Source organism: Bidens hawaiensis, unplaced genomic scaffold (genome assembly GCF_021521415.1).
Source record: "Bidens hawaiensis isolate Kalapana, Puna unplaced genomic scaffold, B.hawaiensis_p1.1 tig00037982_1, whole genome shotgun sequence".
NCBI classification, from domain to species: domain Eukaryota; kingdom Viridiplantae; phylum Streptophyta; class Magnoliopsida; order Asterales; family Asteraceae; genus Bidens; species Bidens hawaiensis.
Window position 1 is genome coordinate 16557 of NW_027496636.1, and position 24094 is coordinate 40650.

The following is a 24094-nucleotide window of genomic DNA, read 5'->3' on the forward strand; positions in this document are numbered from 1 at the left end:
AAACTTTTATATTTGAAGCGACTCAAGATGCGTGATTTCATAATTTCAGTTTGAATATAAATATATTTCATTTAAAAAAGATAAACTAAAACCAAATTTGTCAAATATTAAAATTCTTATCATCACATCATTAAGTCACAAATTCAAGATTATAGTGCTTCAAAAACATATATTATGGGGAAAAATAAGGGCATGGAAGGTGACTTGGCTTTAAGGTGATAATATATAACTAACCACTAAATGTTTTAATATTATTGTGTCTCGTTCTTGTCACCTAGGATAATATAATATAACTATGGATTCCTTAGGTTGGATTTCGTGTTCCCTCTTTTGTGTTCCTTCCTAACAAAAAGTGAAAGTAAAACAAGAATATGTCTCGTATGTTTCTATAAAATAACTTATTGAAGAAACACTAATTGACCCTGGGCAGATTACGGATAATCTGGGGGTTAGATAGATGTTTCCCATGAGGGGTTGGATCCGGCAAAGATGGTTCTTCTGATAACCTGCAAAACAGACACCGTGAGCTCGTCACTGAGAAGGGGGGGGGGGGGGTTCCTCCTTGTGACCACCCTCCGGCGTGAGAATCAGACTAGATTGCTCTTGAATATAAGTATATATTAAGAGATTGCTAGAGCAGATATCAGGTATAATATGTAAGATACAAGATAGTATATGATAAGATGAGATGATCATACCATTTGGGGTATTTATAGCCGAAGGTAGGTTTCCAAGAAGGTATAGCCGGCTGAATAGTATTCCTGTTCTACCAACTGTGGCCTACGCACGTGCCATGCTGGTAGTTGGTGGGTAGGCAGCGGCTGACAGTGACTAGGCCTGCTGTGTACTATTCCTTTTCCACCAACTGCCGGCTATGCACGTGGTATGACAGGAGTTGGTGAGTAGGCAGCGGCTAATAGTGACATACAGTACAAGAGCATGCTGCTCGCCATACTGTTGTCAATGAGCTGTCGTATCTTTGGTCAGATCTTTTGCCCATACCTCGTCAGGTACAATACAAAAGATCTTCCCGTATCGTACGGACTGGCTTATTTGGGCGGGAGTATTCCCCCTCCCGCCTTTGTGCGGGATTGTTCCCGGCTTTGCTCATTCCTTCAGGTGACAACTGAATTATTGAGAGCTAAGTGCCTTGTGCGTGTAGCCTTGCTGCGCGGGTGGCCTTCCCTGATGGCTTGTATCCGCAGCTGCGGGAACAGGCGGAGTACTTCACCATTGGGGGGCATTTCCTGCGGGAACAGCTTGCGTACTGCGCGTAAGGACGTCACGTCTCTGAGCATGGTGGGTCCTGCGGATCCAGTTGGTTTCTGCGCAGACGTCTCTCTTCAAGGTGAGTCCTGCGGGTCCAACTGGGCTCTGCTGGGACCTACCTCTTCACTTATCATTCTTATAAAAGAAACATTAAAATTGTGTTAACTTTATTAAATATGTTTTGATTCATATAAAAATTCCACGAAAAGTTGTTGCATTAGCCCCTTTATTACGACTTATGCGAATTGCGTAGACGAATCATTAGTGAAGAGTAACCTCGATTTACACATGTTTAAAAAATGAACCCGATAAAAAAAAGATTTTAAGTACACCACCATTAAATCTATAAAGTATAAGCAATCAAAATCAATATTTTAATTAACAAGCACTTCTCATGATACTTAGTGGAGAGTGGGTTAGTGTTAACCAGACTAGACAAAGCCTTTTCAACATGCAAAATAGATAGTGAGTTGACCACTAAACCACCAAGTGTATATGGCATTAGGGGAACAAGTTGGGTCATGAGTAACAACATATCTATTGTGATTATAAAATATACTACCATTATTATAATTTAATAATGTTATCTAACAAAAGTAGGAGGTAATAAAGACATAGGTCCAATAACATAGGGTATGAAGGTTAAAGCTTACTAGTTTAGGGCCTTTGAGGTCACAGGTTTGATCCTGACTTCAGGGTTTTTCTACAGTTATGTTGGTTTTCTTTATAAACAGGGCTGCCCCAATCATTTTGGAGGCCTAAAACGAGACGAGAACTTGAGGCCTTCTTCGAATTTTATTGTTACAAAGAAAAACAACTAATTATGAATATGTTTATATTTTCGAATAATTTAATTTTCATCATTTAGTTTTTCTTTTGTCTAACTTTGGTATAATTGTACTCATTTATTATGTTTTTTTGTCAGACTCTAGGCTAAATTGGAGGCCTTATACAAGTGGGGGGCCTAAACCCTAGCTTGAGTTTACTCTCCCCTGGAGACGGCCTGTCTTGAACTAGGTGATACAGTGGTGGTCAATACGCTGATGTACGAGTTTCCCCCATAGGAACATGCCCAGTGTATACCCCTTTGTTGTGGTGGTGCGATCTCGGACGATCGACTTCGCGGCTTAAAAAACAGTAACAAACACTTATCATTTTTAACTTGCTTGCTAGTTGTTATAACAAGTTTTGTTTTAACTAGTTTCTACTTTTGATAAATTCGACTAATAAAGCTAATGGTAGATTCAGTTGGGGACAATTAAAACAATCCTAATGAAGTGTTTTTGGCGTGAAGGAAAGATACTTGTCTTATATTTCAGTAATCTATATTAATGTGTTACAAGAGTTGGAAGGTCATGATTTGTAAGTTAAAAGTACAATCTAAAACTTCTGTTTAGGTAAATCACATGAATGGTTCATATGTTTTTGTAAAAGTGCACTAATGGTCCCAATGGTTTGAACTCGTCGCAGATTTGGTCCCTAAGTAACTTACACGAACGTAAAAAGATCTTTATTAGAATTTTAAGAAAAGTGTTTTTTAACTGTTATTAAAACCTAACCACTTTCCCCGCCCAAAGCGGATAACACGCTCCTTTTCCATTTACTTCGCGATCTCACTCCGGTGGGCGGTGACTACCACCATCAATACTAAAACCTTTTAACATGCATTGTTTTTAAGGGTGAACGGAGTACCCTCAGGGCGGAAGTGAGGTGGGTTTTGGCCCCGCTGGAAACACCAACCTTTGTGGTTCGTGCCCAAAGAAAAACTCCTGATCACGATATAACCATCTTGCTTTACTTGAAAATCAAAGAAAGCGCATGATATGGGAAAGAATTTTGAGATGGAAGCAAGAAATGGAACCACCCCGATCGGGAACACCACCCCGGTGAACTGGGGCCGAAGAAAGATGATCGGGTGGTAAACCCACTCCCACCACCTTAACTCCTTAAGGACCAAACTAATGATAATGTTTAAACCGCATGAATCATTGATGTAATTTTTAATACTTGCGGACTAAATTTATGACTTTCAGCAAACATCAAATATTCGTGTAATTTACCCTTAGATAACTTAGTTAACAATGACTATTTCATTTATGATCATAGATAAAACAATGTCTACAAGTGGAACTATAACATCCCGTCTTTCGTATTACCAATCTTGTCTGTTTCTCCCTCGATGAATGACCCATCAAGGAACTCACAGATTTGTTTTTGGTTGCCCCGGTAGAGATTTCCTAGGTGGTCACCCATCATAGTACTATTTCCACCTGAGCGAACTTAACTGTGGAGCTCTCCTCTCGTCCATTAGCGTTAAGCCCAGACGCGTTGGTGATTTAAGACAATGGGTCATTACTTATGAACCAAGGATCTCTCATGTCCACGGTCGATGTGGGATTTACTTAGGGTATACAATTGGTCCATGTTAATCTTCTCTTAAAATTATGTATCGTTACAATCACCCCCCCCCCCCCTCTGGGACTCATCGTCCTCGATGAGGTTTGCCCCACCATCCCGATCGGATCAGGAGTGGCTTTGATACCATTTGTACCCGCCTCTCATATCACCAATAGTGTGTGCTTTGCCTCCAATGGATGGCCCATCCAGGAACTCACGGATGGGTCGCCCCGGTAGAGACTTCCCAAGTTGGTCACCCATCCTAGTACCATTTCCCCCTGAGCGCGCTTAACTGTGAAGCTCTCCTCTCGTCCACTAGTGTTAAGCCCAAAACGTGTTGGTGATTTAAGATGAGGGGTCATTACTTATGAATCAAGGATCTCTCATGTCCATGGTCAATGTGGGATTTACCTAGGGTGTAAATGGTCCATGTTAATCTTCTCTGAAATTTCTGTATCGTTACAGAAACAGTCGTTGCAACACTTCAATTTACAAGAATAACAACCGAATAAATTGTTTGTGTAACATCTATTGATCTAATTCTTTTAAAGTAACCAACCGAAAAACATTATAAGTATCTTAAAATGGTTTTTAACCATCTATGGTCACTTACTAAACGCAAGCGACGTTTTACCTGGCACCATTTGTTTAGAAGTATTGATAGGGTCCGTGAGTTTTACCACAAGTCTTTTGATGTCAAAAGGGAGTATCTTAATATAGTGCAATGGAAATTATGTTATCAATCAAGATTATTTTAAGCACACAATCTAACATGAATCCGACAAACTTAAAATGACCCCATAACCTGTTTAACCAAACAAGTTATCTTACGAATATGTTAAACATTCTAACAATGGGTCGCGTTTAAGCGTGCCGAACAACTAGCAAATGATGTCTAGTCGTGTTCAAATTGAGTTGAATTTTGTTCGACTCGAACATCATTCTAACCGAACAATATCAATCCCATAAACTATTGACCTTTTAATTAGACAGGGCATGCGTATTATATATCAAGATTATTTAGAAAATAAGTCATTAAAGAGAGAAAAACTACATGGTTAAAATAAACCTAGCATTGTGATACATCAACCATACAACTCGCGTCCACAACGGTGACACGTATCTTGCACTTTTGGCGATGTAGGCTCGGGCTTCTCCTTCACCAGTTTGGGGAGATCGTGTTCCAAAACATCATGAAACGCTTTAGCTCCTCCCTTAATCTCATCCAAACTATAAAACCAAACATTTACGTCGATTTGTAATTAAATTATTGGATAATTACAACATACTTATCATGCAACTTATGACAAACTAAAAAGTCATCATATGTACCTGATGGAAAGTGGAGGAGTTAACCGAATAGTAGCATTATGCGTCGGCTTTGCAAGAATTCCTCTTTCTTTTAATTTGATACAAAGATCATACGCGGTTGCAGGGTATAAAGACTTGCTAATTAGCTCCACCGCGTTAAATAATCCTTTTCCTCTAATTTCCAACACAATTTCAGGAAATTGTTGCTGAGTTTTTGTTAATAGTCGCCTCAACTCCTCTCCCATTTCAGCAGATCTGAAGCAGATAACAAACACACGGGTTATTAAAAAGAATTAAAATAATCAGTGTGTTTTGGAAGTGATTATGCAATATTAAACAATAACTTTATTACCTCTCGGCAAGTTTCTCGTCTTGTATCACTTGCAATGATGCAATGGCAACAGCACTAGCCAATGGATTTCCTCCAAATGTACTAAAGATTAATGAAAATTAACCATGTTATTTTTTAGTTATCATGAAATTATAAAAAACAGAAACTGTTATATTTTATACGTATATAGGCCTATAAACGAACCAAATGTTAGTGCACAATTTTGTTTATGTACGTTTATATATGTTAATTCTTTAACATTCACTTATGTATGTTAGTTTATGTTTTGTTTGAGTCTTGTCCGTTTACGTTCGTTAATATATTCATTTGAAAATCTTTTGGCCCATTACTACCAGGTCTAGTTTTGATAAACTTTTAGGCCCCGCACATTGTTTTTCGCATACTTTTAATTAGTTTTAGCTCAATTATGTTCGTTCATCTATCTTTGTTCGATTACGTTCATGAACCGTTCGTTTAACCTGTCTATGGACGGACACACACGAACACGAACACGAACATGCTCGTTTTCTTAACGAACGAACAGGAACAAGAAAACCCCATTTGTTTAATCCTTCGTGTTGGATCGATTATTCGGTTAAAGTTAAACAAACGAACCTAAGTTATATAACATACCTCCCATGCTCCCCTGGTTGTATGCAAAGCATAACGTCTTTATCTGCGAGAACCGCACTAACCGGTATCACTCCACCACCCAATGCTTTCCCTAGTATCTGAATGAAAATAAATACAACACAAGAATATTAATATTATCACTTTTTTATTTCATCTCATAATTAAATTGAAAAAAAAATAAAAAAAACTTACAATGACATCGGGGCGCACACCTTCCCAGTCACACGCCAACATTCTTCCCGATCGTGCTAATCCACTTTGTATTTCATCTGCAATCATTAATATGTTATGTTTTGAGCAAAGCTCTCGGACTGCCTTTAGGTAACCATCTGGAGGAACTATAACCTGTAAAATAATATATATTGTATTTTTATCAGTTTAGAATAAAAAAAATAACAGAAAATAGTGAAATTACATACCCCAGCCTCGCCTTGTATGGGCTCAAATAGAAAGCCAGCTATGTGTTCTCCATGTTCTGCACACATCATATAATAACTGATTAGACAGTATAAAGAATTATATAAACAAGAGGTGTTATATGATAAACAAGCAGATTTCGACCCGTTCACTTATTATAAGTGTGTCGACATCGGTTGTGTTTTATCTGAAATGGGCCAGATCAACACATTCAGATTTAGGCTATTTGCGTGCATGGGTTAGTTTTGGTCTCAAACCGAACCAAAAACTGAAAATTCGGTTTGAGTTTTTGAAAAGCATACGGTTTCGCTTTTTCGGTCTGGGTTCGGTCTCGTTTTTTGGGCACTACTATTTGAGCTTGAAATTTTGGGCCGGTTTTTGACCCAAAATAATGAATTTGCGTCAAAATCTTTTTGTTAATTAATAATTGATTATTTTAAAAATTGGGATAAAATATATGGGTTACACAATATATTAAATTCTAATAAATTAATTAAAACTCAAAACTGAAAATAAAAATCCATAAAACTGGTTTGGTTATTACGGTTTTAGTTATATGCAAAACCGAAACCAAACCGAAATTATGGTTTTTTACAAAAACATAAAACCAAACTGTCATTTTTTCGTTACAGATCGGTTTTTTGGTTTCATGCACACCATTTATTGCTATAATCATGACGGCTAACCGGTCACCGGGTCAACCCAGCCCAGCTCATTTAAACGAGTACAAAACGTGGCCCCTCAAAACCTAAGCCCGTTTTGACTCGCTACTAAACCCACCCATCTTGCCACCTCTATGATTCGGAAATGCAACAATGAAAAACCTTCAAAAAGTTTCTTAAGAGCAGCTTCATCTCCAAAGTCAACTTTTAGTTGACCAGGCAACAACGGCCAAAATCCACGAGTGGCGTCATTATCACAGCTCATAGAAATAGCTCCCATTGTACGACCATGGAAGCATCCGCAACATGACACAATGATAGCCTGCACATAAAACAAATAGGATTGTAAACAAATCGAACAAAGCATGTTCATTTTCATCTGTTTAACTTTAACCGAACAAACAATCATACACGAACAATTAAACGAACAGAGTTTTCTTGTTTGTGCTCCTTCGTTAAAAAAATGAACACTTTTGTTTCATTTGTGTTTGTTCGTTAACAGAAAGAATGGTTCACGAACGTAAATGAACACTTACAGCTGAACATATATGAACATGCATGATTGAGCTAAAACTAGTTAAAAGTAATGTGAAGAACAGTGTGTTACGCCTAAAACGCTAGTAAAACTAGACTAAGTTTGGGCCAAAAAACTTTAAATGAATATATTAAAGAATGTAAACTAAGTAACTAACAAACTTAAACAAACGTAAACTAACAAACATTAGACATACACGAATTCAAATGAACGAACATTCGCGAACATAAATGAACGAGAACGTGGTATATGTTCATGTTCGTTCTTTAACTAAATGAATAATTTTTTTTGTTCATATTCATTTGTTAAATTTATAAACGAACACTTCACGAACTGTTCAAGGAATGCTCGGTTTCACCTAAAATATAGCAATTAGTGGAAGCTTATAAAGTCTATATTTTTTTTTAAAAAATAGCAAAATTTACATAAAAACGAGTACGAACTTAATACCTTATCTTTGGGAATTCTTTTTTTCTCATAACCCCATTTTCTCGCAAGCTTTAAAGCGGTTTCTACTCCTTCTGCACCAGTGTTCATTGGAAGAACCATATCATATCCAAACAATTTAGTCAAATACTCTGCAAACACTGGAAACTTGTCATTGTAGAAGGCTCTAGAACTTAGAGTTAGCGTTTGTGCCTGATCGGTTAATGCTTTCATGATCTTTGGATGACAATGTCCCTGCAAGAAACACCAACTTAATACCCTTTTGATCCAAAGCTGAAATAATAAAAAATCATAAACAACGTGTCACGATTATGAGTTCATTTCACCTGGTTAACTGCAGAGTAAGCTGCAAGGAAATCGAGATATTTATTGCCTTCTGGATCCCAAATAGCTGATCCCTTTCCATGAGAAAATACTACAGGAACCGGATGATAACTGCAAAAACACCAAATTAAGTATATATATCAACAATTTCTATTTGTTCTTAAATCATGAGTACTGGTTGCTCAAGAATGGATTAATATAACTCACCAAACAGAAAAACACACGAAAATTGGATAACTACTGATTATATCACTTGGAGGAAATATTACTCAAAAACCACTTTTACGCATAACTCGTTTTTTGTCTTAGTGAAACCCTAACATTCATTTATATATAGCCTGCAAATGAGCCGAGCCTGGGCTCGACAAGGTTCGATCTCGGCTTGTTTTGACTTACGAGAGCTTGAGCTCGGCTTGTTTCGAGCTCTTTTTCTAAAGCTCGAGCTTGGCTTGTTTATTACTTATTATTTAATTTATATACATTTTACTTGTTTATAATTAAAAAAAAAACCCTTAAATGAGTCTAAGTTCAGCTCGAGCTCGTGTGCAGTACGTTAAACAAGGCAAAGCTCGGCTGACTGTGCAATGTGTAATTAATACATAGAAGTCCGAAAGAGTTCAAACTTAAAAATACACCAGGTGTAGGTCCCCAAACATTATTACAATATAAACTGAAAGCTAACAAAATATTTTGTGACATGACTAAACAAACACAAAAGACTTAACAAAATGATATGGGCTCTACACCAGGCTCGAGCTCGGACTCAATAACTAAACAAGCTTTATTTGAGCCGTGGACTCGATAAGGTTCGGCTCATTTCGACTTTTTATCGATCCGAACTCAAGTAGCTCATGAGCGCCTCAGCTTGTTTACACAAAAACCGGATAACTCCTAATTATATTTAATATTATTACTCAAAAACCTCTCTTAATAAAAAACTAACTCGTTAATCTATATAATTTTGATAACTGGAAAATACAAAATTTAGTATATGATAATATGAATCAACAATTTCAATTTGTTCTTAAATCCTGATAAGTGGTTGTTTAAGAACGAATTGATATAACTCACTAAAACAGAAAAACACACGCATACACATAAAAAGTGGATAACTACCAATTATATAAATTACTTACATATTACTCAAAAACCTCTCTTACGCATAACTCGTTTTTTCTCTTAATGACCCTAACAACTCGTGTGTAGTGATGCAAATGACCCAAGTCTGAACTTGACGAGGCTCGAGCTATCTATCTAAAGCTCAAGCTCGGCTCATGAGTCGTTTTTTGAAGCCCGGGCTCGGCTCGGCTCGGCTCGGCTCGTTTATTCAGTATTAATTAATTTCTATACAACTTATAATTACATTTATATATTAAAAAAAACATTAAATGAGCCTAAACTCAGCTCGAGCTTGAGTGCACTACCTTAAATGAACCAAAGCTCGGCAGCAGCTCAACAAGTTCAAACTTAGAAATACACAAGGCTCGCTAAGGCTAAACGGGCCCAAACGATCTGCTCATACAACTATACAAGGCTCAAGCTTTGGCTCAATAACTAAATGAGCTTTATTTAAGGCTCGGGCTAAGCGCGATTACACAAAATTCGGGTAACTCCCAATTATATAACTAAACATTACTCGAAAACCTCTGTTACACATAACTCAGTGTTTCTTTTAATATAATCCTGACATTATTCATCTAAATATGCTAAATTTGATAAAAGAGAAATATAGGGCGTACTTGTGGGCGCTGTAATCATGTTCTAAATCGATTAAGTGACGAGACGAGGCGGTGCGTTCGGTTACGCTTCCGAAGCGTCGAAAGCTTCCAATGTTGTTGTTCTTGATTCTGTTTGATAAAAGTTGTAAAGAGATTCTACTAGCCATGTGCAGGTTTTAAAAAATTGGGTTGCTGATTTTTGTATTGGAATGTTTAATTAATTAGAGGAATTGGAAGGTGGGTTTCACACTGGTTTATGATTTGATTTGATTTGATTTTGGATGATGAAGATGAAGATGAAGGTGGAGGTGGAGTGTGCTGATGAAACGCTATTATCCAAAAAGTACAATGGATGGATGATCACATGTGTGAATCTGACTCAGCGTATGATAATGCGTTTTAGTTTGGTGAGTATAAATTGTAATTATTATTTTAATCTGATTTCTGTTTAGTAATTCTTTTTTTTTTATAAAAGGGTAAAAGACGTCTTTTATGTTTGTACGGTTTTTCAATAAACGTCCTCCTTTGGCAAACTTAATGACAGAAAACATCACTTATGTTCAAAAAACGTTACACGGTTCGTCCTTTTCACTAGCGAGGGTTAGTTTTTCTCGTTAAATCCAGTCATGTGTATCTCATATGAGGGCAATTTAGTCTTTTTACCCTCTTAGGTGTCATTTGTGTAGTTAACTTAAGATCTTGGGTTTTAAACAAACAAAAGTTATTTCTTTTTAACCCATCTTCTACCTCAAATATTCATAACCCACCATCTTCTTCCCCAAATATACCATCCTACCTCAGCCACCACCCATCATCATCATCATCATCCCATCCAACCTCCCCTGAGAACCCTAAACTACCCCTGTCGCTGCTGTCACACTCCGCCACCATACTCCGTTCATCCCGCCACCATACAACCACCATTACCAGGCACCGCCGGCCATTAAATCCGGTCATCTGCCACCCACAGCCACCATTACTAGTCATCGCTGGCCGTCTCCACCCACCGCCACCATTACTAGTCACCGTCGGCTGCTTTAGCCCTAAATCCACACATTAAAAACCCTAAATCCACAATACTCTTCAATCTTCATAATTACAAAATCAAAAACCCTAAAAGCCACAAACCACCACCACCATTCTACAACTCCCTTCTGTTTCATCTCGCCGGAACCCCAGACATGGTCGGAATCACCTAATCCAACAAGAACCCTAATTTTGATTCCCCAATTACTCAACGATTTGCCTCTGTCAGATTAAACTGACAACTTTTTGTTCCTTAGATGATTGCGACCTAAAACACACAGCCACCGTTACTAGTGATTGTCTTGACGGGGTTTCGGAGTTGAGGTGAGTTCCAAATTCAGGCCGAGGTTTTGTGTTGTGGTGGGCTGGTGGGGTTTTGTTGAGGAAAAAGAGTGTGGTGGCCTGTGGTGGTGGTTGTAACTGTGGCGGGTGGGGCTTGAGTCTTTTGGTTGCCGGAAAACGAGAGGTGAGAGAGTGACGGTTGCAGGTGGTGCTGAAAGTGGCCAGGAGAGAAAGAGAGAGAGAGAGAGAGAGAGGGAGGTGAGAGAAAGAGATGGAGAGAGAGAGAAAGTGTGTGTGTAATTTATATATATAATATAATTTTTTTGTTATTAAATAAAATTTGAATTGTACATGACCAAATTTAACGAAAAAACTTAACTGAGTTAGTGTAAAAGGACGTAACGTGATACATTTTTGAAACATAAAACATGATTTCAGTCATTAAGTTTGTCAAAGGACGACTATTAAAAAACCATGAAAACTTAAAGGACCAGTTTTGCCATTTTGTCCTTTTTTTATTGCTTTTGCTTAGTCACAATTTGACACTTTGTGATCTTTGTTATTTGTATGGGTTTACGGTTGTTTGGCAACCTAAGTGTCAATAAGTGCTAAATCACTGTAAAAGCCTCTGAGTCAATAAGTACTGAGTCACTAAGAGTTGTTTGATTGTATATCTGAATATTTAGGCAGAATATCTTACCCGTATCAACTGTTTTGTATCGAATGAATGTATTTGTCTAATCAAAATACTGAATGATGAATAAATTTAAAGGAAATCTACAAAACTTCATAGAAATCTAAATTACACATAAAATCTTCAAAATCAATTGAAACATACTAAAATTCAAATAGAGATTAGTACTCGGCATATAAATTCTAGTTTTAATTGTTTAAATTTAGTTGACTAGATATGGTTACGCAAAGCAGCCATTATACTCAATTTCTTGTGAACCCCATTCTATATCGTGAAAGACTTGAGCATCTCTTTCTCCGCCTTGTGTCTCAAAATAGTGCTCTCGTCATAGTTCATAAATATCTGATCATAAATATTGTCTTTCATTATAAATTGTGGACGGCGAAACAAGCAATCACTATGTCTCTTTGTTTTGGAAAAGGAAAGGGAGTCATTTTCTTTAGGATTGGGAATCTCGCATTCCAAACACCATATACGCGCTCAATAACATTTCTAAGTTGTGCATGGGCATGATTGAATCTTTCTTCCTTAGTTAACGCACGTTGTAATCAAAAATCGGCTAACCAAGCTACTTAATATTAGTTTGTTAAAAACTTAACCCAAGTCTACCCCGTGCTTTTGTTGAGACTCATTTAACAAACGAGGTCAAGCTCAAGCTTCACATATTGAACTCAAGCTGATCGGTAAACCTAAACAAGCATAATGATGTATTAATTATGTTTGAAATAATAAATAACATATATTATGTTACATATAAAAAATTATAATTATAATTATAAATAACTACATATATAATCACGAAAATATATAAATAATAAACAACAAGTCAAGTAACTTGAAAAACTACTTACAAACCAAGTTAGAACTACAAAAATAGAGCTCTAAACCTCCATCGACATATCTTACCCTGCCGGAGGTTTTGCCCGTGAATAAACCAAACCAAACCAAACCAAACCAAACCAAACCTTACAGGCTTACCTTCTTCTCTGCATCTTAACATCCATCGTTGCTGCGTGTAACTAACTGGGTTCTATGACAGTAATAATAACACTACCATATCCACAATTAGCTTTCTTTCGTTGTTTCCACAATAATGCAATCACACCTCCAGATTATCCACAATTGGCTTTTAATCCCACCAGAAGAAGAATCAGAAAGATTTCTGTAGTGAGAGCAAACGTAATTGACAAAGAACATGAAGTATTCAAGCCTTCATTTGACGAGTATTTGAAAGCCATGGAGACTGTTAAAACCCGTAGAAACAAGCGTAAAACCCTAACAACACAAACCCAACTGCCACCAGCAAGTGAAATTGAACAAGGTGAAGTTAAGAAGACATGGGTTAGAAAGAATTTGGATGTTAAAGCAGGTGAATTGGGTGGTTGTCCGGAAGGTGTTCGACGAAATGCCGAGTTTCGAGATCAGAGTTTTAGTGTTAAAAAGGTCTCTAAAGATGAAATACATGAAAGAGGTATGCCAAATTTGAACCAAAATGAAGTTGTTATGAAGAAATTGGAGTTTAAAGAAGGTGGATTGGGTGCAAAGGGTAGTCGCCTGGAAGGTGTTCGACGAAATGCCGATGCAAATTTCGAGTTTCGAGAACGGAGTTTTGATATGAAAAGGGTTTCTAAAGATGAAGGAGTTGAGAGAGTTATGTCAAATGTGAACCAAGGTGAAGTTGTTACGAAGAAATGGACACGGAGGAAACCGGATTTTAAAGACGGACAAATCGGTACTGAGTTTCGAGAACAGAGGGTGCCAGATTCGAACTTAGATGAAGTTGTGAAGAGATGGACCCGGAAGAAAACGGATGGTAAAGAAGTTGAAATGGGATTAAGAAGTTATGAAAGAAGTTCTATTTCAAGTAAAAAATATGTGAAGAAACCGAGTCGGAAAAGTGGGAATGATAGTTATGATGACGTGGAGATAGAAAGAGCGGCGTTTAAATCATTAGAGGAATTTCCAGATGTTTGTGATCAGCCGAGGGTCTCACGAGTAGATATGGATGAAAGAATCCAGAAGTTAGCAAAGAGGTAAATAATAATACTGAATTATGATGATTACTAGTGATTTAAATGCACCTTTGTTTGGTTAGCATTCGTAATCATGTTTAAACAGTTTGAATGTAACTGTACAGTTTGAATGGTGCACCTATCGACACTCCCGAGTGGAATTTTTCTAAGATGATGAGAAGTGCAAAAATCAGATTTGCGGATTTTTCGATTATAAGACTTATACAGATATTAGGAAATTATGGCAATTGGAGGCAGGTGCTTCAAGTAATAGAGTGGATGCAAGCACGAGAGCGCTTTAAGTCTAACAGAATAAGGTTTGACTTTGTGTGCATGAACTTTTATAACATTAAAGATTTCTACAGTGTGTTAAAGATACATGCTTTGACTTTTGACCATAATTGAAAATAATATGATGGTTATTTTTTGTTCTCTGTGTTTGCAATTTAGAAATATATACACTGCTGCCCTTGATGCCCTGGGGAAGGCAAGGAGACCCGTGGAAGCACTGAACATGTTTCACACAATGCAGGTATCACTTTGCTTTGATCAAGTTTAATGCATGTATTTGATAAAACATTAGATGAATTGATTATTTGTTTCTGTATTTGTTTGTAATATTTTGCAGCAACAAATGGCTTCATATCCAGATATTGTAGCTTATCATTGTATTGCAGTCACCCTTGGTCAAGCGGGTCATATGAGGGAACTTTTCCATGTAATTGATACAATGCGATCTCCTCCCAAAAAGAAACTAGCAACTGGTGTTCTTCAAAAATGGGACCCACGACTCGAGCCAGATATTATAGTCTATAATGCTGTGCGTATTTGCATCTCTCATATTTTCTATTCAAATTTTCACTTTTTCGCATCCTAAGCATCTGTGCGTCAGTTGTTGAAATTCGTAGATGATTACCAGTCTCATGGTATTCAAATTTGGAGTACGTGAGAAGTGGCTAAAATATAATGTTAAATTTTAATATATAAAAAACGATTATGTGTGTAAACATGTATTTGTAGATGCTAAATGCGTGTGTACGACAAAAAAATCTAGAAGGTGCGTTTTGGGTATTGCAGCAGCTAAAGCAACAAGGCCTACAACCCAATAGCATAACATATGGACTTGTAATGGAGGTATTGCTTTAATCTCTTGTCAACACTCTCACACACATATTAAGGGAGAGTTCTAGGCAGAACACCGTTTTTGTGAGAACAAAATTAATCATGAAATTTTCTACGTGTGTGCATGATTCGGTTATTAGCCTCAACCGAATTAACCAATTGTTTTTCGGTTAATCGGTTCGGTTCATTTTGTTAGTTTGTTGGTTTTTGGTTCGGTAAATTTTGGTTAATAACCAAATTAAAAATTAAAACCTCGGCTAAAATTTTTGCTTAGAAATACATGAATTGAATGCATGAATACATGAAATGAAGGTATAAATACATTAAATGGAGATATAACTACATAAAATGGAGGTATAAAATACATGAAACAGGGATATAGAACATGAAATGGAGGTGTACAAGCTAGATATTTAAAAGTATGAATACTTCGGTTCATTTAATTTCGGTTAACCAAGACTTCTAAAATTTTCCAACCTTAAGGTTTTTTAATATACAAGAAAGTAGTTGAATTGCAATGTTTTATTCATCTCTCCTTAAATTCAAAATAGTATGAACAAATTTTATTTGTATATAGAACCTACAAATGTGTAAGTCATATGCAGGTTATATTACCTACACATAACTTACATGTGTGCAAATAAACGGTAAAATTATAATAAAAAAAATATGAGCAAATTAATTAGATGATTTTTTATGTATATAACACACACATTTGTGTTTAAGAAGGACAAGAATACAATATATTAAAAATATGAACCGTTGAGCAGAAAATCAGTTCATTATGCTTGTTCTTTTTTGTTCTCACAATAATTTGGTGTTGCATTATTGTCTTATTTTTCATTATTAAATCAATAAGTACAAGTGTTTTAAGAGGTAGGGGGTGTTTGGGATTGCTTCTTGAAATTGCTTATGGCTTTTTGGAGAGACAAAATGTCCAAAATGCCCCTCCAAAAGCACCTAAAAGCTCCAGAGCTTTTAGGTGCTTTTGGAGGGGCATTTTGGACATTTTGTCTCTCCAAAAAGCCATAAGCAATTTCAAGAAGCAATCCCAAACATGCTCGTACTAACACTTCTCTATGTAAACTGGTTATGTATTGAACCACCTCTATGCATATACTATATGATATAAATATAATTTTTTTTCATGATAATTAACTCCTGGTTTTTGGATGTAGGTAATGCTGGCATGTGAAAAGTACAATCTAGTACACGAGTTTTTCAAAAAGATGCGGAAATCATTTATTCCAAATTCTTTAACTTATAAAGGTAAGTCACCGGAGGTTTTTCATATTTATCGCTCGTTGCATGTTTTTTATAATTTTTAGATTTTCATTTTGTAGTTCTTGTGAATACATTATGGAAAGAAGGCAAAATTGATGAGGCCATTCTAACCGTTAAAGAAATGGAAAAACGAGGAATAATCGGTTCCGCAGCCCTCTATTATGACCTTGCCAGATGCCTTTGTAGTGCAGGAAGACACGTGGAAGCTATTGTGCAAGTAAAAATCTATTTACCTTTTTATTCTTAAAATAATGACAGTTTTTTGATTTTTTTTATTTGAAAACAATTTCACATATATCCTTCTAAAAGTTCAAAATTTCATATACATCCTTTCTAAACACTATATATTTTGTATGCCATAGTAAATAAAATAAAATCAATTACTTATAGTAGTCTGTTGAGTAAATAGGCTTGTAAATGAACCGGACGTTTAGCGAACTGATCGTGAGCCATTCGGTAGGAAGTTCGTTTATAATGTTTATGAATGAACATGAACACATTGATTTTCTTAACGAGTGGGAACGAACAGGAAATCCCCGTTCATTTAATTGTTTGTGTTCAATCGTTTGGTTGGTTAAAGTTAAACGTGTCTGTTTGGTTCCTTTACAAGCCTGTGAGTAAACAAAGACACCATCTTGTGCTGATAATTGAGATTATTCATAGTAATAACCTAATAACGTTGTATCGTCTTTGTTAGTTCAGTAAAGTATTTGTAATTTTAATGTTTCATATATGGAATGGTTTAATATGATATTTCTTAACTGACTCAATAATATTCATTATTAATTTATCATTTTTGCATTTTGTGATTCCATAGATTGAAAAGATATGTAAAGTGGCAAATAAACCTTTGGTGGTGACATATACCGGTTTAATTCAAGCGAGTTTGGACTCTGGGAAAATCGAGAGTGTAACTTATATATTCAAACATATGCACAAGTTTTGTTCACCGAATTTAGTTACATATAATATTATGCTCAAAGGGTACCTCGATCACCATATGTTTGACGAAGCAAAACAATTGTTTTATAAGTTATTGGAGAACGGGAATAATGTTACAAGTAAAGTCGATTACAGGCAGGTTGTTTTACCGGATATTCATACGTTTAATTTGATGTTAGACGCGTGTTTGGTGAATCAAAAGTGGGATGATCTTGAATTTGTTTACATGAAAATGCTGCAACATGGATATTATTTTAACGCAAAACGTCATATGACTATAATTCTTGAAGCCTGCAAAGCTGGAAAGGTATTTTCTATTGATATTCTGTTTATTTTATTTAATTTTAACTTTTTTATAACATATTGACGAAATGCAATTTTGCTAAATGATACGTGGGCATCAAATTTGACTCTTGAGGTTAACCGAACTGTGCTTATAATTGCTAAATCGATATGATTTCTTTAGGTTATAAAGAATATTGTGAGTGCACATAATTTTATGATAGTATAGAAAGTTTCCTTGTTAGCTTTTATTACAACACATATCAATCTTGAACTTGAAAAGTCACACCTTTGACTTTTGAGGTCAACTGGACTATGTTTATAAGCATGGAATTGATACGATTTTTTTATTTTATCAAGAAAATTGTAAAAATGCATGAACTTTATGATAATGTAAAAATGCATAAACTTTATGATAATATTGACATTCGAGAAAGCTTTCTGTTTAGTTTTTATTACAGCCCATATCAATCTTGGACTTGAAAAGTCATACCTTTGACTTTTCAGGTCAACTGCTTTATGTTTATTAACAAGAATTTGATATGATTTTGTTAGGTTATCAAGAAAAATTTTGAAGAGTGCACAAACATTATGATATATCGACATTTGACAGTTTTCTGTTTATTTTTTAAAACAACCCATATCAATCTCGGACTTAAAAAGTCATATCTTTGACCTCAAAAGTCAAATTTTACTTCCTTAGCATGATAAAAACAACTATTAACTGTAAATTGATCCATTTTGTATCAATTTTGCAGGTGAATCTATTAGAAACAACATGGAAACATTTGATTGAAGGGGATCAAATCCCGCCACCACCTCTTGTTCAAGAAATGTTTTGTATGAAACTGAAGCAAGAGAATTATGATGCTGCTTTCTCTTGTTTAATATGTCTTCCTTCAACCGAATCACATAAATATTCTCGGATTTCGTGGGTGACCCGTTTCAAAGATGACCCCAAACTTTTCAGGGAAGAAACGTTTCTAAGGGCAATAGATAGGGTAAACACTTTATCGATCGGAAATGAAGAACCGAATGTAATTCTTTTGAATCTGATGAAATCTTGTAAAGAAACTCTTAACCAGTTAAAGGTAGAAGAGTTTGTTATGTTGTAAAACTGGATTTTGAACCAATAGATAGAATATATTCCAATTATATAGAAACTTGGGAGGAGATGATATTATGTTTCACCATATTATATAAAATAACCACCATTTCAACCTTTCCTTGAAGAGTCAACATGATTGCTACAAAACAACTACCAAATATTTCATATGAATTAAATAAAAGTGAGGAAAACAAATTCTTGGAAATTATTCGGTACGTTGCTTTGGTTAGATGTGATCCATCCTAACCAACATATGTGTCAGGTTCATCACACACACTTGCAATTCCATCTCCGCATGCAACTGATAAGTTGACATTAACCGCTCTCCACCTCCACAACACGCCTTCAAAGCTCCATTCGTGAATCCTAAAACATGTAACAAACATGAATCAATGATGTGGATGACAATCATGTCTTGTTTGAAATTGTCACCCCTATTTGATAATAATGTGAAAGCGGTTATTAACTCAGGTTCATTTACAAAATTTAAATATCCATGGCGGCATTGTAGTAGTCAACATAGATGATATTGACATGAGGATGAAGAAATTGAATTTGATTTAGTTTTGTTTGCAGCAATTTGTTGTGGTATTCAGCGAACTTGTTTAACTGAATGAAACCGGTTTTGGGATCATACTCTTCGTTCTCCGAACCGTAGATTGTCAAATACGCAGAAGAGCATCCAATTGAAAAGTTTCTTGGAACAACTAGTGATTTAGCCCCATTCGAATCAAAACCCATAATTTTTTTATAACACTTGAAATAACTGATAATGTATCTTAAGAGTTAAGATCATCGGACAGTGGTAATCTAGTTTAAATAAAGAACATAATGTTAATTGCTTACAAAAATAGCTGCCGCAAATAGAAGGCAATGATTTTATAAACCATGTTAGCTGAACACCTAAAGATGCATTTGTCATGGTATTTACACTCCTATTGGTTCAAGAACTAACGGATTCAATGCTGTTGCACCCGCAACCACATATATAACTCCGTTTTTGAATGTCACCATGTTATTATTCAACTTGTCTTGCCGAAATGGTGGTCTCAGCGGTAACCCTAGACTTCTACTTATAAATTCACTACTTACTCTTATTGTGTTACTCCTAAACTCACTCTTGTTATTTTTTATTTAGTTGTTGACCCTTTTCAAGCTTTCATATTAATCATAACAAATTAATATCTTTTTTATAACTGTTTTTAAGATTCATCATCTTGGAAGAGCATCAAAATACTAAAACAATTATAATACGTTCACAAAAATATATTGTATATACAAAGAGAAACATGATCAAATACATTTTGTTCTTAACATGAAAACGGTGAGAACCAATTTGTTGTTATGATTAGGTTTGTTTTTATAGGTGTTTGCTGCTATTTTTTGTTCATATTTGCTAACTTTCTATTATGAGACGTTATAAGTATTTGCTTATTTATATTTTGTTGTTATTATTAGTTGTTTTCTTTTGCTGTTATAAGTATTTGCTGGTATATGCTGTTATTATTTTGTTCTTGATTTTGATTCTTTTGTTGTAGTTTTAAGGTTATTTTCTTTGTTATTATAAGTCATTATTTATGTAGATTGGTATTGTAGTTGGTATTGTTTCTTACGTTCGCATTTTTAAATAAATTGGCATTATTTCCTACGTACTCATGTTAAGATCAAAATGTACATGAACCTACCCTATACAAAGAAATTAAATTAACAAACCAACTTATTTTTTCTCATTAACATCTAAACTCGTCCTATGTGTTGGAAAATGATTTTCAAACTAAAGTCAAGCTTAATTTCGAGTCGTGGGAGATAAAGGCCGGGGAGCAAAACGGTATGAATCGAATATTTAATGTAACATATGGGTTCTTGATCTGGTCTTAATATTGTTGGGAATTTCGGTTAAAGGCCGTTACTTGGTGTGCAAGGTTAAGTAACGAGATTTAAGGAGTGGATAATTATAAACAATTAAATGTGCTTAGATTTAATTATTAGTATAATTATTATGTCCTATTATTTAGCAATCCTAGTTATAGTCTAAACGTGATAGGTTAGATTATAAATACACGTGCTTTGGGGTTTAGAGATTGTAATCAGGTAATTGAGTTTTGTGAAGTTTCTCAGTAATAATATTCGTGTTTGGGTGTTAGCCAAATTAACGAGTTCGTGTTTCTGATTATAACCCGGTACCAATTCCATTAATTGGTATCAGAGCTTAAGAGCTTAAGAAGAACCTGTGTTTTGCAACCGGCGGTACCTGGGAAGCCGGAGAGATCTGTGACGTGAAGAATCTCCGACCGACAATTTTATTGTTGTTCAATCCCTGTAACCAGCGTTCAATCGATTCGGCAGCAGTAGCATCCAAACCTGTGACGTGAGAGGGAAGCGACGGCGATCGATTAACAGGTCAGGCCAATTTTAGAATCAAATTCTCAGGTCGGCGGCGTTATCTGTTGTGGGTTGTGTGTTAAATCTCAAGTTAATATTAAATTGATTTCACCAATTCCATTAATTGGAAGTTGACGTGTGGTGGTGGCCAGAAGTCTCACGTGGTGGGATTTGCTTTTGAATTAATTACCCGCTACTTTTACAATTTGGAGTTTAAAGATAGATATTAGTTTATTAAAGAAAAAAGAGAACTAATATTGGTATTATTATAAATTGCAAATTATTGTTGACTTGGTTACTCGAATCAACAGTGTAGACTGGAAATAGCTGAACCAGTTACACCAAGGGATTTTTTGAAAATTTATAGTCGTAGAACCAAGATGGGTGACGCTAACCAAGCGAAAAAAGGGACGATCTCCGGGTCGTTTCAGTGTCCGCGTTTGACAAAAACAAACTACACGATTTGGAGTATGCATATGGAGGTTATTTTTGGGATTCATGGAGTTTGGGATGTGATTGACCCGGGCTCTAATGACGCGAAGCAAAATAACATCACGAAGGCGCTTCTGTTCCAGTCGATTCCCGAGGAACAGATACTTCAAATCGGTAATTTTAAATTGGCAAAAGAGATGTGGGATGCCATAAAGTCAAGAAATATGGGCGTAGAACGTGTGAAGGATGCTAGACTTCATACGTTGATACGTGAATTTGACGGTATGATGATGAAAGAAACCGAAATCATTGACGAGTATGCCTCGAGAATGACCGCGATCTCTTCTAAAGAAGCCACACTTGGAAAACCATATGAAGAAAGAAAGTTAGTTCAGAAATTCTTCACGAGCCTGCCGAGCCGGTTTATCCAAGTTGTAGCATCCCTCGAGCAAGTGTTAGACCTTAAAACAGTCGGTTTTGAGGATGTTGTCGGGAGATTAAAGACTTATGAGGAGCGTATCAAAGGACACGTGCTACGTTACGAAGAAGGTAAACTTTGTTAAAAAATTCTGAATCCTCTTCGAGTTCGAATCAGTTTTCACGCGAATCGAGTTGGGGGCGCGGGAAAGGTTCGAACCGAGGACGTGGTAATGGACGTGGTGGTGGACGTGGGAGTCAAAACCGTGGTTTACAAGGAGGGTCCAACGAAGGGGATAAACGAAAGGGTAAAAAGGATTACTCGGAAGTTCAATGCTTTCGTTGTGATGAATTTGGTCACTTTGTTTCGAGGTGTCCGGTATGAAGGAAAGAGAGGCAAGCACATTTGGCCGAAGCAAAAGAAAAAGACCCGTCCCTTTATATGGTTCAGTGCGTTCAAGAAAAAGTGTACTTGAATGAACAGAAGGTTATACCAAAAGATTACGAGGGTGGTTCGAACGAACAAGACTTGTGGTATTTGGATAACGGTGCGAGCAACCATATGACGTGTAATTTATCTTTTTTCTCTGAGTTAAATAAGCGTGTTGGTGGCAAAGTTAAATTTGGAGATGGGTCTTATGTTGATATTTGCGGGAAAGGGTCGATATTGCTAGTCGGTAAAACGGGGGAGCAACAATTATTGACCGACATTTATTATATTCCTAGTTTACAAAGTAATATTATTAGTCTTGGGCAAGCAACAGAAAGCGGTTGTGATATTCGTATGAAAGATGATTACTTGTTGATGTATGATGATCAAGGAAAATTGTTGATGCGGGTTACTCGATCCAAGAATCGTCTTTATACGATTAAATTAAAGACGGGGAAACCAGTGTGTTTACAAGCCCGGATTGATAACGAGAATTGGCTTTGGCACGCGAGACTAGGACACCTAAATTTCGAGTCTATGAAACAAATGGTGAAAAATAATATGGTCGTTGGAATGCCAAAAGTTGATCAAGAAAATCAAATTTGTGACTCGTGCTTAGTCGGGAAGCAAACGAGGAAACCGTTTCCGAAGTCGGCGACTTTTAGAGCAACCCGAGCGTTGGAACTAATCCATGGAGATTTATGCGGGCCCATTACTCCTAGTATCTTAGTCGGAAATAGGTACGTGTTTGTCTTGATAGATGATTTTTCTCGTTTCATGTGGACTTTTCTGTTGAAGGAAAAAAGTGAAGCTTTCGACACCTTCAAGCGATTTAAAGTCATGGTGGAAGCGGAAAATAGTGAGAAAATCAAGATGTTTCGAACCGATCGAGGGGGAGAATTTACTTCTCGTGATTTCAATCGGTTCTCTGAAAACGAGGGGTTTATTCGGCATTTAACCGCTACATATACACCTCAACAAAACGGTGTTGTCGAGAGGCGGAACCGCACGATATTGGATATGACTCGGAGCATATTAAAAGCGAGACAAGTTCCGAATTATATGTGGGGTGAAGCGGTGAGGCATTCAACCGACGTGATTAATAAAATTCCAACTCGAGCATTAAAAGACAAAACACCGTATGAGATGTTAAAGCGAAAGAAACCGGATCTTAAATTTCTTAAAGTTTTTGGATGTGTTGCGTATTCAAAAATAGTTGCGGGAAATATTAAGAAGTTAGACGATCGTTCGAATCGTTTATTTATCTCGGAAGCGAGAAAGGTTCGGCGGCGTATCGTTTATACAATCCATCGACTAGAAAAATTGTTGTGAGTCGAGCGGGTGACACGGTGTTTGATGAAAAGCAAAGTTGGAATTGGGGTAAAAGTACCGAAACAATCGATGAGGAGGATCGAGCACCTGGCATGTTTTGGGTTAACTTTGGTGATGAAATTGACACCGGAGAAGGAACCGTTAATAACAAAAACATCAGGTCGAGCCCTGAGTCAAACTCTACGAGTTCAAGTGGTGACGGGGGTGAAGAAGACGACGAGGAACCGATAGTCGAAAATGCTCCAACAAGCCCGGCTAGTACAAGCAACATGTTTACACCTGAGCCGGCTGTCCGGAGATCTTCT

At 36.3% G+C, this 24094-nt stretch overlaps 2 protein-coding genes across 2 annotated transcripts; one reads left to right on the plus strand and one right to left on the minus strand.

The window, feature by feature from the left end:
- Window positions 1-4518: 4518 nt before the first annotated feature.
- On the minus strand, window positions 4519-10336 carry LOC143589859 (ornithine aminotransferase, mitochondrial-like). The gene is made up of 10 exons (XM_077070501.1): window positions 10066-10336; window positions 8329-8437; window positions 8006-8236; window positions 7183-7342; window positions 6361-6416; window positions 6134-6286; window positions 5942-6039; window positions 5330-5410; window positions 4999-5232; window positions 4519-4896 (listed from the first exon to the last, which is right to left on the minus strand). Exons 1-10 carry the CDS (start codon window positions 10209-10211, stop codon window positions 4752-4754), a joined length of 1413 nt encoding a protein of 470 aa, XP_076926616.1. The 5' UTR covers window positions 10212-10336; the 3' UTR covers window positions 4519-4751.
- Window positions 10337-13040: 2704 nt separating this feature from the next.
- Window positions 13041-18867, plus strand: LOC143589860 (pentatricopeptide repeat-containing protein At1g30610, chloroplastic-like). Its single transcript, XM_077070502.1, has 10 exons — window positions 13041-13405; window positions 13565-14079; window positions 14184-14375; window positions 14509-14590; window positions 14687-14878; window positions 15079-15192; window positions 16359-16449; window positions 16524-16681; window positions 17282-17713; window positions 18447-18867. Exons 1-10 carry the CDS (start codon window positions 13079-13081, stop codon window positions 18801-18803), a joined length of 2460 nt encoding a protein of 819 aa, XP_076926617.1. The 5' UTR covers window positions 13041-13078; the 3' UTR covers window positions 18804-18867.
- Window positions 18868-24094: the final 5227 nt, after the last annotated feature.